This window comes from Mustela nigripes, chromosome 9 (genome assembly GCF_022355385.1).
Source record: "Mustela nigripes isolate SB6536 chromosome 9, MUSNIG.SB6536, whole genome shotgun sequence".
Taxonomy (NCBI): Eukaryota; Metazoa; Chordata; class Mammalia; order Carnivora; family Mustelidae; genus Mustela; species Mustela nigripes.
In genome coordinates this window covers 82,197,320-82,214,933 of record NC_081565.1, presented here as the reverse complement: position 1 = coordinate 82,214,933, position 17,614 = coordinate 82,197,320, and the positions used below count along the sequence as shown (strand labels likewise).

At 44.9% G+C, this 17,614-nt stretch overlaps 1 protein-coding gene across 4 annotated transcripts in view; it reads right to left on the bottom strand.

The window, feature by feature from the left end:
• Positions 1 to 17,614, bottom strand: part of DOCK8 (dedicator of cytokinesis 8) — a 201,974-nt gene that overhangs the window by 28,424 nt on the left and 155,936 nt on the right. For all 4 annotated transcript variants that reach the window (XM_059411918.1, XM_059411919.1, XM_059411921.1 and 1 more), the window contains 9 exons: positions 16,144 to 16,313; positions 12,306 to 12,451; positions 10,095 to 10,277; positions 9,589 to 9,721; positions 8,532 to 8,619; positions 4,921 to 5,017; positions 3,453 to 3,587; positions 1,970 to 2,122; positions 698 to 856 (listed from right to left, as the gene is read on the bottom strand). In XM_059411918.1, the coding sequence (XP_059267901.1) occupies positions 698 to 856; positions 1,970 to 2,122; positions 3,453 to 3,587; positions 4,921 to 5,017; positions 8,532 to 8,619; positions 9,589 to 9,721; positions 10,095 to 10,277; positions 12,306 to 12,451; positions 16,144 to 16,313 (1,264 nt within the window). The remainder of the gene's footprint in view (positions 1 to 697; positions 857 to 1,969; positions 2,123 to 3,452; positions 3,588 to 4,920; positions 5,018 to 8,531; positions 8,620 to 9,588; positions 9,722 to 10,094; positions 10,278 to 12,305; positions 12,452 to 16,143; positions 16,314 to 17,614) is intronic.

Sequence of the window (17,614 nt, the reverse complement as noted above, 5' to 3'; positions counted from 1 at the left end):
CTAATCAATCCTGGTTTTGTCATCCACGGTGACAGGCTGGAGTTGCGTTGTAAGGGCACCGGCCAGCCACGGGCGGGCTTCTTGGTGGGAGCAGAACTCGGGTGGAGGGGAGCCGGGAGGGGACGTCCGTGGCCTTCACTTTTGCAGGTCCCTGTGCTTCAGAGGCCCAGACGTGAGTTGGCCCTTGGGATCCATGATTTAGCCCTGAATCCTTATACTATCTTCCCTCTTTTTGTTTAAAGTAACTTGAGCTAGTTTCGGTTATTTGCCACCTAAACGAGCCTCTAGCTGTACTCTGGAACATCAGGGGTCTTTACACCAATAGGAGGCAGCTTAGGACTTCTGCTTACACTATGTATGTGTGTGTATGTGTGTGTGTGTGTGTGTGTGTGTGTGTGTGTGTAATATAATATAATACAATAATATATGATAATATATGATACAGTAATATATATGATGTGATATATATGATATATAATATAGTGTGCTATATATTAAATACAAGAGTGTGCTATATATTAAATACATGTGTATAAATAATATTTATGTATTTTATATATAACCTGTTACATAATTACATATTATATGTGTTACATAAATTCACAGTATACACACACACACACACACACACACACACTCAAGTTTATATGGCTGATCTCGAACCTGTGTGTGAGGTAAGGCGCGCTCTTCAGCTTACCTGGGTCGGGAAAGGAGTGGCCTGCATGGCCGTGTCCTCTTCTGCGTAAGCCAAGATCGTTCTCAAGGATCTTCTCAGGTACTCCTCATTAAAGTCTGGTGCTTTGCCCACCAAAGATGCCAGAGACATGGTTACCTGCATCTTTACTCTTGCAAAGTTCTGCGTCAGGAGGAGGAGAAGAAGGAACCAATAAGAGGCACCTGGCCTGCAGATAAGGGAAGGCAGGCGCGCCAGACACCCGGGACTCCCCAATGTTTCTTTTTGCTCCGTCTCCACCGCTTCCTTTTCTCTCAATGAAATGTGAGCTCTGCTTTGCACGAGATTCATATCATTGTTTAAATGGTTTAAATGGATATTGCTCTGACATAAATCCGTCAGCGGCCTTTAAATTTTCATGGAGGACTGGATGGCCTCTATGCTGCAAGGCTAGGAGGTTGCTACAAAGTTGGGTCTCAAAAATGGATCCTTTTGTACCAAGATTCCTCTTCTTGGGACATGACTTAAACCGGAAAAAGGAACAGTATCTCCATGGCCACATTTTCTGAGATTCTGGACCCTGGACAGGCAGTGAGTTTCTGTTTCTCCTTCCCTTCTAGCCCTATGGAAAAATATGGTTATCCTGCAGGCCCCAAGAAAATGTCCGAAATATTTTCAATAATTATGTCTCACACATGATGAGGATCCTATCTTTTTTCCATGGGCCAATTTATCTTTTAAGATCTCTTGGGGGTGCTCATCAATATGACCACAATATGACCACAAACTAAACTAAAATCTAGATAAATCTAAATAAACTAACATCTAGAAAAACTAAAGCAAAGGTTAATGCTTCTGCAATAAAGCATAAATCCAAAGGCTGCAACGCTTCAGTTAAAACTCAGGGGCAGATGACGCTGGACATTCAAATTCTCACCCACAGGTCACACTGGTCCCATGCAATCCGATTTTGGAAACAAGACAAACGCTGCTGAATTCTTAGCCTGCCTGGTGTATTTTTCCCCACAGAGGACAACTTTTAATCTACCTATATTCACTCAGCCATCCTTGAAACACACGGATGGAAACCACTGCCTTCACCAGTCTCCATCTTCACTTCTGGTTACAAACTCAAAAGCTGCTAACCGTCTACATCATCAATGGTCTCCCCATCACATGCAACAGAAGGAAATGGTGATCCCACAAACTTTCTCTCAACCAATGTTTGCACTGACTTTGGGCCACTTGCACTGATTCTGGGTCCCCCCGCCCCCGCCCACTGGTGGGAGTTCTTACACTAGTGGCTCCAAAGCTGAACCTCATGAGCAGGTAGAGGGTGGCACAGGCTTGGCTCCGGGTGACGTCCATGCTGCTGCTGCAGTGGTGTAAGACTCGCTGGCACAGGTCCGCACACTGTTCCACCTCCTCCTCAAACAGCAAATCCCCGAACTAGGAGAGACACAGAGGCCATGAGGCAGCCCTTGGTCCCTTCATATTTTGTCTGGGCTGGATGCCTGCTGAAATAGGCAATGTCTGCCGGGACAAGCAGAGAGGCTAGAAGAATTCATGCATTGCTCCATAAAGAAAATGAGCTCCTTGAGTCTGAAGAAGAATGCAAGCCACAGAGTCCACCTAAGATTTAATTATGAACCACACAACCAAGATCAGGGCATAGGTGTAATTCACCGCAATGTTATCCAGGCTACATGTACCAGCAAAGTCATCTCTGTACAGGAATGACCTACGTTTTCTGAGCCCCCGGGAAAGGACTGGTGACCAAGAAAGAGAAAATCAACCTGAGAAGGGAGAGCAGAAGAATCGTACTTTCTAAATGTAACTGATTCCAGGGTTCCTGGCTGGCTCAGTTGGAAAAGCATGCTACTCTTAATCTCGGGGTCATAAGTTTGAGCCCCTGCTGAGTGTAGAGATCACTTAAATAAATAAATAAACTTAAAACAAAATGTAAAAGATCCCATTAAGCAGGTACCAACTGAGAGTTTTCCAATCCTGGAGGAGAAAGTAAACTGCATTAGACCACTTGATGTCAGGAAAATCTATATTCTTCAGGCTATGAAAAATTTACTTCTAAATCTTCTCTTATTTTATGACAAGACACTCTGGAAGACTTACTGATGGGCGTCCGCGTTTAGGACAGTAATCTCACCCAGATGCGGTACTGGAAAGGGTGAAAGGTAAGGGTGTGAGGTTGCATTTGCTCTCCTGTCTCCATTGAGTGCCTGTCGGAGGCAGGCCCCTGGCCAGGGCGGCCTCAGCCATTAAAAGATGGAGCCTGGCTAGTTGCCAGGTTAGGATTGCCTCGTGAGACTAAGCGGAACGCCCAAAGAGGAAGTAAACAGCATTGGTTGCTAGCGAAGTTGTTCGTTTAGGTGCACAGCCTGATTCGCTCGCTCCTGTACCCTGCTCGCTGATTGGTCATGTAAGCGTATATAAGTGTGTAGACTTGCGGAAATAAAGAGAGAGAAGATGCATCCGAACCAGGGCATCTTGTCGTCCTTGCGGGGCGAGGGTGATAAGTGCCCATGTCAAATGCCTATAGTTCTGCCCACATTTTAAGCGGGAGACCCACTGACTCTCTCCTGGTGACTTCTCAAAAAATCAGGGCATTCGCTTTATTCTCAGAGAGACTTAAAACCTTTACCTTGATGTCACTTAATACCATGCTGTGTGGGTTTGGGGACCCCTGAGAGGAGAATGTGTGAAACCAGGTGAAACTCTCAGCTCTTAATTAGGAATAAGAAAACAAGCATCCCGTGTTTACCTTGGCAATGAGAGCCCGGAGTGTCGCAAAGCAGTGAGTCAGGTAGGTGGTGCTCTGATCGCAGCTCAGAGAATTCACCAGCACCCTGAGAACACCTCCCAACAGGCTGTCTTTACAGTCTAGAGCCGAGCTTGCCTGGGGGAAACAGAAGAACAGCATCACTGAATCCCTGTGCCATGCCAGGGAGTGGTGGGGTGAAGACACAAATCAGCCCTCTTGACAATTAGCACAGCGATGCTGACATCCCATCTCTCTGAGTCTAAGATCTTCAGGGTTTGGCCACCACACACATCATCCATTACCATGACAGCTGAGGACCTATATCCAAATGACTTTACTCTAAAACTCCCAAATGATTTGGGATTTATGCCCAGTTCCGGGCTGCTACACTAAGTTATGAGGCACACCTCCCCCTCCCCATCCCAGACAACAGCTCTTGGAATGTTCTTCCTTTATATAGAAGGCACAGCTTTCCTTGTGGGCTTCAAAGCACAACTGTGGGCTTCCCAGTACAAAAGGGGCTGCTTGATGGCAGCAGTGTTTCCAAATAGAACAGTGAGACTAATCCCACTGAAGGTAATGACAGGTAAATGCCATTTCTTTGGGAAAAAGAAAAAATCACTGTGAGGACTGGTAAGTGTATAGCAATCAGAGCAGCGATGGATAGAGATATTATCAATATGAGGCCAAGTGTTTAAGATATCAAAGACATCACATACTTTTTGTCTTTCTGTTTCTGTAACAATTACTTTGATTTTAAACTACTTAAAAGTAGGATAACTAAGGTTTCCCTGGGTTTCAACAATATTTCTTTTTCTAGTTCCCCAAAGCATCACTGGATCCACCCGAATAAATGATTTCTCACTGGAAACATGGTGGGACTCATTTCTCAAGTTCACCAATACCCCATTATCCCCTAGACTTCTTGGGAATTTTTGGAAACACTCACTTAGCAGATAAAATTGTCTTACTGCAACATTCATAGTGGCACTATGCTTTTCTGCAGTGGGGATGGCAAAGTCATGGTACAAGTGATTTTCCTTCCCCAGTTGGGGTCCAAAGTAGACCTCATTATTCAGACCCAGCACCTCTGCCACCTGGTCCAGTCATAATCTTAGCTCCCATACGAGATGTCAACCTTAATTCAACTGGGGTTGTCCCAAACCACCTTAGCTCTCATCCCTATTCTAGATCATCAGCTACAAGCCCCCATCTGTATTATACGCTTGGTACACACTTGGCATATTTAAGTATAGGATCACCTTGTCAATACCCAAGGGAGCAGTGAGTCAAAGAAGCCAGAAGAACGTTGATTATCTCTGGAATTTGTAAGGTGAACAGTATTGTAAATGGTTAAAAAAAAAAAAAAGGCATTTGGGGATCACATTTCTCTCCCAGTTACCTATAAAGAGATCCTTATTAAATTCCAGTAAACATGTCGAACAGATCAGGTGTGTGTTGTCCTCACCTGGATAATGTTCTCCTGCATATCCAGGATGATTAAGTTTGCCTCTGTAGCCAGATTGCCACTGATCAGGGCTTCTTGATCTAACTCTGCCTTTGTTCTAAGAAAAAAAAAAAAAAAAAGGTCAAATTGAAGAGCCTATCAAAGCCGGCTGAGTTCCAGTGATGGCAATCTGTGCACCAAGGTGTAAAGAAATATTCTGAATAGCCCATCGTGAAATGAAAACAGAGGAGGTGGCCACAGGGCACCAGAGAGTGCAGGGCGCTTTCTGCGACCACTGCCTGGTGAAAACCATTTTTTAGGTCAAGTCTCCAGATTATCTGCAGCCCTACTACTATGAATAATGATGACAGTCAGAGAAACAGCAAAATGGGGAGAAAAAGCAATTACTGGTGGCTACTAGCCACCAGGCGAGTCAATCCGATGCTGGTGAAGCCTCGGGCCATTCCTGGGTTTCTTGCATGAGAACCAGCTCTAGATCGGAGTCAAGGGAAGCCTGTGGCACAGGCCAGAGGGAGTGGGGCAGGGTGTGATCTGAGCTCTGCAGACAGCAACGGTGCTGGATGAGGAAAGCTGGTGCTTCTGAACTGGGGCAGGCAAGAGTTAGGCTCTTGATGTCCCAAAGACCACCTTGGGGGGTTGCTTGGTCAAGTGTAGACCTTTTGTCTAGACTTTTCCCCCAGTGGCAGCAAGGTGGTACTCCTGCGGGACAACAGGTTCATCTGACATCCCGGTGGGTGTTACCGCCCACGAGGGAAGGGTAGGGAACAGGACATTGCCTGGCGCTGCTTTTCCTCGAGGTTTCCGTCTTGAGGAACCAGAACATTTCAGGCACTGTTCAATGATTCCTATAAAATCTAAGTGATGCTGGAAAGGGATATCTTGTAACATCTACATTTAGTGGCCAGAAAAGGGAAGTGTGAAGATGTCATTTCCCCAAGACGCCCCAGAGGCTAAAATGTCACCCCAGGGCTTGGGGCGTCAGGATGTGTGAGCCCACAAGTCTTGACCAGGACCAGCACCTCGTTGTTCCTGAGTCCCCTTCACCCAACTGTGGGAGCTCTGCCACTGCTTACTCCCTGCTGAGGGCTCAGAATAAGTATTTCCTTGTGTTTTAAATGTTTTCAAGCCAGGGCGCCTTAGGGGCTCAGTCGGTTAAGTGTCTGCCTTTGGCTCAGGGCATGATTTCGGGGTCCTGGGATTGAGTCCCGCATCAGGCTCCCTGCTTGGAAGGGAGCCTGCTTCTCCCTCTCCACCTGCTTGTGCTCTCTTTCTTTAACAAATACACAAATAACATCTTTAAAATTTTTAAGCTTAGGACAGGGTCTTGGGTCCCAAGGGGCTCTACATTGTATTTCATTCTGCAAGTGATAATATTTGCATAAAAAAGTGAAATATAGAAGCTATTTTTAAAAAAGGTATTGGTAGATTTAGGTTTTGAGCAGGGCGATGCGACAGAAATGTAATGAAGAAAACAAATGTCGTTCTCCATTTTGCCGAAGCCACAGTAAAGAAAGCAAAAAAAAAAAAAAAAAAAAAAAAAAACCCATGTGAAAGTAACAGAAGAATTTTTTTGACCCAATACAGAAAAAGAATTGTCCATGTGTAATCACTATGAAAATTACTAATGAGACCTTTTCCATTCCTTCACTGGTGCTAAATCATCAAAATCTTGCCTGTATGTTTTACTTGTAGCACTAATGAGGCTACTCTATGGGACAAAGCAGACCTAGATCTGGTTTTCATTTTTGTTGTCAAAGTTTTTCAATTTGTGGTAAAATACACATAACATAAAATTTCCCATCTGAATCATTTTAAAGTGTACTGTTCAGTGGTATTAAGCACATTTGTATTTTCTTGCAACTCTCATTGCCACTTATCTAGTTTTTAGAACGCCTACCACCCAGTCCTTTAAGACGCTGGTTCTAAAATTGGACCGGACAGCAGAATCACCTCGAGAGTTTTACCGAACACTGACGTCTGGGTCCTACTGTGGGAGGTTCTGAATACATTGTTCTGGGGTCCATCTGGACCCGGGCAGCTTTAAAATCTCTCCTGGTTGATTCTAACCTATAGTCCTGTTGAACATGACTGCTCTAGAAGAAACAGACCCAAAATAATTAAAAAATGATCTGAAAGAAAAAGGTAAAAGACCCCACTATTATAATTACAAAAAGTTTTTCAAATAGCTAACTCTCACTATGGTTCTCTCGAAAAAGAAAAACAAACAAAAGCAAACAAACAAAAAAACCCCAAAACCCACATCAGCCCGACTGGGGAGTGCTGGGAAGTACTACACAGAAAGACTCAGTGTGGTGTTCTTTCTTTCTTTCTTTTTTTTAAGATTTTTTTTTTTAAATTTCTTTATTTGACAGACAGAGATCACAAGTAGACAGAGAGGCAGGCAGAGAGAGAGAGAGAGAAGAGGAAGCAGGTTCCCTGAGGAGCAGAGAGCCTGATCCCAGGACTCTGGGATCATGACCTGAGCTGAAGGCAGAGGCTTTAACCCACTGAGCCACCCAGGCGCCCCTGTGTGGTGTTATTTCTGCAAGCAAAAGGGAAAAGTTTCCCCAAACCTCAGTTTATGCAGCCCGGGTCAAACAGGACCTGGCTCCCCTCCTAATCTCAGCAAGTAAACAGCCCAACCCCCTAAGTGGTTCTTTGTGTGTCAAGTGTGTGGGGCGGGGCCTTGAACCATGTAATGTTCTGCTCAGTGAACCCTGAGATTCACACCTGCTGCAAAGAGGAACAGCACAGGTGAGCTCTCTTCAACATACTTAATGGCACGTCTTACATATTCAAATTCTTACACATGTTTATCTTAGACATTGCAATCCAAGCAGCAGGGTTTCTTTCATTTTTTATATTTTTTGCTGATAATAGCATACATTATCTTATGTCTATGTTATATATAGTGCATGTGTGTGTATAGAGAGAGAATCATACACACACCCATTGTAGGAGATACAGCAAAGTATAAAGAAGAAAACATCAATAACCTAAATGTCCAGAGAGAAGAACCCAAGGAAAACCGCTGTTAATATTTTGGTAAATTTCCTGCCAGTCTTAAAGTGTATTTACCCTAAGCAGCTGAGGATTTAAGATTCTATTCCAAAATCAAGTGTCTGTCCTATTTTTCCAACCTTACATCATAAGCATGTCCTACGTCATGCAATTTTAATACCAACCTAATATTTCTCTACAAAGTTCCCTATTCTCGAGCATTTAGAATGTTTCCATTTTTAAAATATTGAGCGATACTGATGTAAATATGTGTGACTACACATTTTGCACACTATGAATTTGAACTATGTGGTCTCGGGTCCCCTGTCCTGTCCCTGTCCCCTCCAGCAGCTCCGGTAAGGCTACCTGACATTGCTAAACACTCGTTTTCTTTAACTGCTTAGCAGTGCGGTCAAGCTTTCAGAGCTGTGAATCATAGCTCCTTATACCTTCGATCTTCCTGGGTGCCCAGACAGAGCGAATTTACACAGGTAACGATGTTTCCCTTCCTTCCCCTTGGAAGGATACAGTTGTTTTGGTAATACAAGTAGCCTGGGAAAAAGGGTTTTAGATTTTAGGTAAAAGTAGCACAAAGCTGCTGAGTGACGCACTTATCTTGTTTCTCATTAGCTTGCCGCCAATGTGTCTGCTCCTTCCTCCATCTCAAATTTTCATTGAGGCCTGGAAATCGGTCATTCCCTAGGAGTTAAGAAATGCACGAGAGGAATGTGATTAGCATGAAACCCTCCAAGATAACCAGAAGTTCCGTAACCCGCTAGGGCAGAGAGGACTCAGCACTGTGCCTCTGGCTAATTAGAGCCCGTGCTGGACGCTGGGTGGGGGGCGGTGGCGCTGGGGCAGGGAGACAGGGCTGCCTGGGACCCGGCCGCCTGCACTTTGACGGACAGCCTACCGTTTTAGAACCCTTGCCTTTCTGGAGAGGGGGTGAGCATACGTGCCCTGAACAGGGGGTCCCAGTGAAATTGGGGTTCTCAGTGAATTACTGAAGAGGAGAGTGTGGGGAGGGTGCCCCCTCCCCAGCACTGTAAGAGCTGAGCTTCTCCCAAGTTCCTGGCCACTGTGTCCCATGACATGGACGAGCTGTCACCCTGTGTAACTTGGAGCAGGGTGACCAAGACGGAGCATGCCTGACCACCTCTCTCTGCCATACAGCAGCGAGTTCAACCTAGATGAGATCATTCCTGGTGAGCCTGGAACACCCGGACACCCCTGTGGCTGGGATGGGGGGGGGGTCGGTTGTGTTCTAGAAATACCCTGAACGATCTGGGGAGTCGATTTTGGAATCAGTATTATCCAGTGTCTTGGCCATGCTTCACAAAAATGAGTCAAACGCCCTGGGAGAGGCTTTGACCTTGAGGGCGACCACATTCCATCTATCCTGTGACTCATGTCCTTGGAGGTGAACTGTACCATGGACAAGTCTTGAACAGAAGATGCACGTGGGGACATTTCTGGGGTTCCTGTGACCTCCGGATAGCCGCCTTCCCTTGCAAGCACAGAGCAGGCACAGAATCCGGGAACCGGTTTGCCTTCATTACCCTGACAGCTTAGGAAAGCGAGTAGGTCTGCTCGCATTTAAGGATGTTTCCCTTCACCAAGGGGGTAAAACCCGCAGACGAGAAGCAAGGAAGGGCAAGGCCTACGTACCGGGAGCCCGGCAGCGCCGCATCATCTCCCCACGGGCCCCTTCCCCGCGGAGCAAAGCCTCTTCCAGCCTGGCCTTGACGTCCCTTGACTTCTGCAGGACTTGGGTACTGACTTTGTCAGAACTCTGTTTTCCCTGGACAGGACAGAGGCAGAAGGATGTTTAGTGTGGTGAGATCTCTGTCCGTGGGAAGAATCCTCAAAACACAACATACTCTGCGGCGAACGGCTGCCGTTTTGGACACGTGCCCCCACGGAGAGGCTGCTCAGGGGGGTCCCGTGGCTCAAATCCTGCAAATGAGAATGGGGTTCTCTCTGCAGAAGGCAGAGATCCTTTCCCTGAAAAATGGTCGTATCTAGACTGCAAAGAGGTTATGGGTTTTAGTACAGAAGTGAGACCAATAGATGATGCCTCCATTGTCCCCCAAGCCAAGGGGAACCATAGTAATGACATTGATCTGAACATGGGAGCTAAGAGCTGCTGTAAGGCTGAGCCACCTCATGCTCACCTTGTACTCGAAACACGAGACACAGATGAAAAGGAGATCCAGGATCCTATTGAGCTGCATGGACGGCAGGTCGGCGATCCACTTCCTGATGAGGCTCTGGTCGGCGTTCTTCATGATCCAGAGGAAACAGATCATGAGGTTGCGGGTGGTGTCGGCATTCAGCACGTTGTACTGCTTGTAGGGCTGCAGGGAGGCAGAGGGCGAGGTGGATGCAGGGGAAGGAGTGAGTGACGGGAACCCCAAAGGCTTCGGGGATGCTACGTTCTTAGAACACAGGCACTGCCCTTTGCTCCTGGCTGAGGAACTGTTTCTAGGAATCCGGCCTTTCCTGGGCTATGAAGCTGCAATCCCTGAGCTGAGGGGCTTGGCAGTGTCTGAGCCAGGCTTTCGGGCACATCTCGTGGGCTCCCTCCATCTCCGGAGCAGCGTGGTCTGGTGGTCTGTCCTGCCTTGACCAGGGCTCCCCAGTCTCACTGATAAAAAGGAGGCTTCCAAACTGCTAAGATTCCAAGTATTTCTCCTTCCAGCTGGACACCGGAGGGCTGAACTTAGGGAAGAAAACAAGACTAGCCAGGATCCAGAAACCTCCTAACTGTGCAGGAATTAACTTCTTTGTCGGAGTCCGGAGGATAATACGAGGGTCACCAAGTGCTCGGCAAAGAAATCAAATCCCTAATTTAGTGCAGTCCTCGATGCTGGGACTTCCGGGACAATTTATGTTGTCCTGGGGGTTGGGGGTTGGGGGCTCAGGCTATTTGCTTAAAGACCCCAGTCCCAAGGGTTCGATTTCGAGTCCTGAGCGCGCTTTCGTTTCTCATCCAATGAAGACAAAGACCAGTGTACCACATCTTTGGTTCACAAGGCCGTGTACCAACACCCAATGGAATGTGAAACCCCCTGTTTGTGAGTATGTGTGAGAAATGTTGGTTTGGGATGCGAATGGTAGAGCTTCTGAAATTAGCTGAGTTTTCCTGAGTATGGTGACAAGAAGCTACGAAAACCTTAGTGATAGGGGTGCCTGGGTGGTGGCTCAGTGGGTTAAAGCCTCTGCCTTCAGCTCAGGTCATGATCCCAGGGTCCTGGAATCGAGCCCCGCATCAGGCTCTCTGCTCAGCGGGGAGCCTGCTCCTGCCTGACTCACTGCCTACTTGTGATCTCTCTGTCAAATAAATAAATAAATAAAATCTTTAAAAAAAAAAAAAAAACCAGAAAACCTTAGTGATAACTTCCCAGGGAAGATCTTCTAGCTGTGAACTCTGGGCATCTGAGGATGTCCCCTTCAAGCCAAATAATAATGTAAAAGGCACGGACTCCCTTGGGCAACTAACTTGGGTAAGACGCACATTACTAAGGTGAAGGAAGTCATGAAACACAGCATTTCCCCAACAATGAGGGAGGTCAACTCTCAAATGTCTTTTCTCTTTCTTACATCCTTGCCTTCCAGCCCTCCTGGGGGTGTCCTGGTGGGCGTCAGGGGTTTGCTTAGTGCTGGAGGGAAGAGAGGAAAGCCATCCAGCAGAGAAGCCACTGAGGTCTAGATGCTGCCTTCCCAGGAGAGAACCGAGGGAGTTCTCTGTGGATGTACACCCTAAGCTGAGACGCAAAGTTAAATTAAGCTGGATGGGGAGGCACCGTCACCATCTCCCAAAGGGAGTCAAGGCTCCCCAAGGAACAGAGTTGCCACCTCAAGGAAATCAGACCCTGTGCTTCTGGAGATGGTGCTCTTTAAGCCAGAGTCTGTGCAAAAGCCTAGAGCTATCCAACTCTGTTTGGGCTCCCTGGGGACCCAGAAAAGCTGAAGTCTTTTGTCAAAGAAATACTCACCCCCAAGAAACTGGCTCCTTCAATCATTTTTTGGGAGGCAAACACAGTGTAATGATAAACATAGAATAAATACCACTTTGTGCTGACCCCAGATAGCCCAAGTTCGCCTCTTTCTGGTGTCTGAACCTTGAACTCAGGCACCGCTGAGACTGCCTGGATTTGATTCGTGGACCTGCTGCTGCATCCGGGACCATCTGGGACTACGCTGCCTCATCTGAGCCATTTCACTTCTCAGCCCCAGGCTCCACGCTGATGCCTTTCAGGACTGACCAAAGAGGCAGGAGAGCCTGCTCAACTCTGGGTTCCAGTAGGTAAATATAAGAATAAGCCCATCGGAAGATGGGACACAGGACAAAAAATAAACCAGAGAAAGGTGCACCAACATACCAAGGAAGAAAGTATGGTTCCACTTGTCTTCGAATTAAAATTGTTTCCGGCGATGGCCAGCGCCACGTTCTGGTTAATTGCACTGGTTCCTTCTTGGTCTTCATCAGAGCCATTGGCACGACTTTTTCCACTACGGGCATCTGCAGCTATAATGAAAACATCATTGGCCTTACCATACCGTCCAACAATTGTGCTTCTTGGTATTTAGGCAAGGGCTGGAAATTTATGCCCACATAAAAATCTGCACATTTCTAATGGGCAAAACATGGAAGCAAGCAAGCTATCCTTCAGCAGATGAATGGATAAACAAGCCATAGTACGTTCAGACAATGGAGTATTATTCAACCCTAGAAAGAAATGAGCTATCAAGCCATGAAAAGGCATGGAGGAAGCTTCAGTGACTGCCAGGGCCTGGGGGAGAGAGGAATGACCGGGGAGAGCACAGAGGAATTTTAGGGTAGAGAAACGAGTCTGGTTGATATCATAATCATGGATACATATCATTATATATTTGTCCAAACCCACAGAATTTACAACCCCAAGAGCGATCTCTAATGTAATCATGGACTTTGGGTAATTATGATGTACTTCTATTGGTTCATCAGTGGTAACCAATGTTACCACTTGGTACTTGGGTGGATGCTGACAACAGGGGAGGCTGTGTACACAGGGGACTGAGGGGCGGGGGCATACAGGAAGTCTCCATACTTTCTGTTCAATTTTGCTGTGAACCTAAAGCTGCTCTTTAAAAGTCTTTTAAAAATCTTTGCTGATGAGAAGCCAAAAATCAGTATTTCCCTATGTCTCCTACCCAATGCCCACCAAGGGACTGATACTTATTAGTCACTAAAGTCTGCACAGTAATTAAAAACCCAATGTCAAGTGGGGCGCCGGAGTGGCTCCGTTGATTAAGCGTCTGACCCCTGATTTCAGCTCAGATCATGATCTCAGGGTCGTGAGACTGATGTGCTCCTCAGGCTCCTTGCTCAGTGTGGAGTCTGCTTGCGATTCTCTCTCTGACCCTCCCCCCGACACGTGCACTCTTTTTCTCTCTAAAATAAGTAAATAAATCTTTAAAAAAAAATCCCTGTTATTAATTGTACTGCTAAATTGCTACCGTCTCTAGGAAAAAGCAGGCAAAAAAAAAAGAGACAAAATGCTCAGCAAAAGATTCAGCTGGAAATTAATTTTTCAAACTGTAAAAATGAAAATTTTCAAAACTTTCATAACACTTTCCTGTAATATAATATTTTACAATTTTTTCTAAGTTTTTATTTAAATTCCAGTTAGTGTAATAGTGTAACATGGTGTAATGCTTCAGGTGTGTAATATAACATTTTTTATTCTATTCATACATTTTAAATAATGACCAAATAGAAAGGAACCCATAATTACAGAACTAATCTGTTCCTTATAAAATAACAAGCTAAGGTCACAAATTCGGCAATAATGTATTAAATTTCAAAATGTCTGAAATGTTAATTATTACCTCTATGTAATATAGATATACTTATGTTTATATGTTTAGATGTCTGCAAACAAAAGAAGGTCCCACCACTTACAAGGCTGGTTTTTGACCACCAATGACACACAAAGTTTTTGCTTAAGCAGTTCTTAGAAAAGTGTATTAAAAACACTTGCAACCCATTGATTCGTTAAAAACTCATATTTTGTTATGCTTGTCAACATTGTAAGTATTTAGATCTTCGATTTTTCAGGAAAATTAGATTGCAAACAGTATATCCTTCTGCTAAAATTCTAAAAACAGAACTCAAATATTTTTAGAACTCAGTGTTTTAAAATAATAGTTTATTATTTGGGTTTAAAGGTGGCCAAGTTCTTAAACAAATGGTAAAATGAATAGCTTGTGGCCTTTATGTAAGACCTGATAACATTATCAGATTTGAGGATGCATTCTTACTTCCCCCAAATATCCACAGGGTCATGGTTATAAAAGACAGAGAGAAGGACATACACATTTGCCACATAAAACGCTTTCATAGCGTTTTATGGTCTCTCGGTTCATCCTTATAACAATCCTAAGATGTAGATATTGTTACCACATTTTTACAGTTGAGGAAAGGTTGAGAGAAGGCATTGAAAGGCTGAGGAATTTTTCAAAGGTCACATGTAGCCATAAATGGGCTAGAGTTTGAATTCAGCTTATCTTTTTAAAAAACTATATCCTTCTTAGTGTATCAATCTACGGATTCCATATGTAATAAATAAGCTATATTAGCTCTAATAATAGGATAGTTCCACTGATTTCCCACTTGTCAGCTACATCATGACTATAAAGGTCGAACCCATACATCAAGAAACCACTGAGATTTAAAAGCTCGGGGGCCAAGTGCTAAAAAGCTCTGATCCAAAGGGACTGATTTGGGAAATTCTCATCAACATGGACACACAGGAGAATGTGTGCCAAAGCAGTTTCCTGCTTTGGGAACAAATGAGTCATAGGTCTTTGAATGGAACTTTCTAGAAACTTTCAGCAAAATTCTGGAAATGGTCTGCAGGTCACTGGCTATGCTCTGGATTATATCCTTAAATCCTGAAGACAATTCGGGGCTCAGTCTGACATGTGAAAAAGTGTTATATTACACACCTGAAGCATTACACCATGTTATACTACCAGAGAATGTTTACCCGCTGGGCCAAGCTTGCTTTCATACATCCCTTGCCCATTTCTAATCCGTCTTTGTTCCCTAACCCACACTGTAATATGTAAATAAACTCAGGAGGTACACAAACTCCTTTAAGACAATGTATCCTTTCCTCTTGCTGAAAAATGAGAGATACTGACTTCCAACTCCAGAATCAGCCTCTTACGGCCAAAGGCAAAATTCCTCTGCCATGGCAGAATTTCTTAATACGGAAGACACCACGATTACCATGATTTTTTTTTTTTTTTCCAGTTAGAGTTGGGAAAGGCAGAGTAGGAGAGAGAGAGAATCCCAAGCAGGCTTCACACTCAGCACAGAGCCCGATGCGGGGCTCAATTTCATGACCCTGAGATCGTGACCTGACCTGAGCCAAAATCAGGAGTTGGATGCTTAACCAACTGAACCTCCCAGGTGCCCTGACACCATGATATGGAACAATCATTAAGGATGCTTGGGTCTGCTTCTTTCCTAAGCCATTCTTAAGAGAAAAGACCAGGAACACCTTATTTCAATGCCTTAGAGTGGTGACCTCCCAAGGGAATAATTCTGCTAGTATTTCATCCTTTGCGATGGATGGTCTATAAAGTTCATCATATACCAGCAGATGGGTGAATGAGTGAAAAAATGATTTCTAAATGAAAAACTGTAAGAGACTCTTAATCATAGGAAACAAACTGAGGGTCGCTGGAGGGGAGGTGAATGGGGGGGATGAGGTCACTGGGGATGGACATTAAGGAGGGCACGTGATGCAATGAGCACTGGGTGTTATTCTAGAACACTGATGAATCACAGACCTGTACCTCTGAAACCAGTAATACATTATCTGTTAATTAGCTGAATTTAAATTTTTAAAATGTTGAAAAGAAACACCACACATGACTATGATTCTTTACAAAATAAACGAAGAGTAAACTTATTGGAACCAAAAAAAAAGAAAGAAAGGAAGAAAGAAAGAAAGAAAAAAAGAAAGAAAGAAAGAAAAGAAAACCCAGACCCCCAAAACCCCCCAACACTTATTGGGACTCATGCGGAAAAGTTCTGAGAGCACCGGTGTGGAAAACTGCTCACACAAACACATCAGCACTAGAACTAAGAGAAGAAACTTCATTCTGGGGGGGCATTTGGCAGGGGCCCCTTCATTCAGTCCCTGAAGGACACGGAAGCATTATTACCTGTAAAGTCATAGAGTTGCGGCAAAGCATCCAAAATGATGCCAACCAAAGGCAGGTAGAGGGCAGCGATTTTGACCTTCACTTCCGGTTTGACGCAGCGCGGGTCCAGGTCGTGAGAGCTCAGAAGGCTGTGGATGGCACTGACCGCTTTCCTTTGCACTTTGCTGATCCTGAGACAACACAGAAAGCTAGAGGTTATGGTGAATGGAGATCGGCCAAAACACTCTTAAACAACAAGGAGGGATCAGAACGCTCCTGGATCATTGGGGTGACATGTGAAAACCAAGGAAAAGGAGGAAGAGGTGTCTAGAATCCAGAAAGAGACAGCCTGAGTTCTGTTCCTGGGCTTGATGTTTCAAAGTCCACCATATTGTAGCATCTGGTAATTCATTCCTCTTCATTGTTGAGTAATATTCCATGGTGTGGATAGAACACATTTTGAGAGAGAGGGGTGGGCTGTGAAGTGGGGGAGAGGGGCAGGGGAGAGGGCGAGAGAGACTCCCATGCAGGCTCCATGCCCAGCGCAGAGCCTGACATGGGGCTCGATCTCACAACAGTGAGATCATGACCTGAGCCAAAATCAAAAGTCAGATGCCTAACACACAGAGTCATCAAGGAGCCCCAGATCACATTTTAATACCCCATTCATCAACTGGTGGACGTTTGGATTATTTCCACTTTTGGCTATTATAAATTATTAATGTTGCTGTGAATATTTGTGTATAAGTTTTTGTATGGATATAAGTTTACTTCTCTCGGATATCAAGTTTACTTCATATCTCAGGGTAGAATTATAGGATTTTATGGAAACTATATTTATCCTTTAGAGGAGCCACCAAGCTGTTTTCTTTTCTTTTTTAAGATTTTATTTATTTATCTGAGAGAGAAAGGCACAAGCAGGGGGAGGGGCAGAGGAAGAGGGAGAAAGACAAGCAGATTCCTCACTGAGCACAGTCTGCCCAGAGGCTCGATCCCAGGACAGTTTGATCATGACCTGAGCCGAAGGCAGATGCTTAACCATAGGAAACAAACTGAGGGTTTATTTTACCAACTTAACCAACTGAGCTTAACCAACTGAGCTTAACCAACTTAAGCTTAACCAATTGAGCCACCCAGGCGCCCCACCACCAAACTGTTTTCAACAGTGAATACACCATTTTACAAGCCTCCCCAAGTTTCCGTTTTCTCTCTGCCAACGCTAGTTAGTATTTACCTTCTTATTATGACCATCCTAGTGGGTATGAAGGTGCTATGGACCGTTTGTGTCCTCCCAAAATTCGTATGTTTAAACCTAACTCCTAACATGATGATGGAGGAAAGGCCTTTGTGAGGGGAATCACGTCACGAGGGTGGAGCCCCATTCATGGGATTAGTGCCCTTATGACAGACCCCAGAAATCTCCCTTGCCCTTCGGCCATGAGAGAATATAGCAAGAAGATGACCATCTGTGAACTAGGAAGTGGGTTCTCAT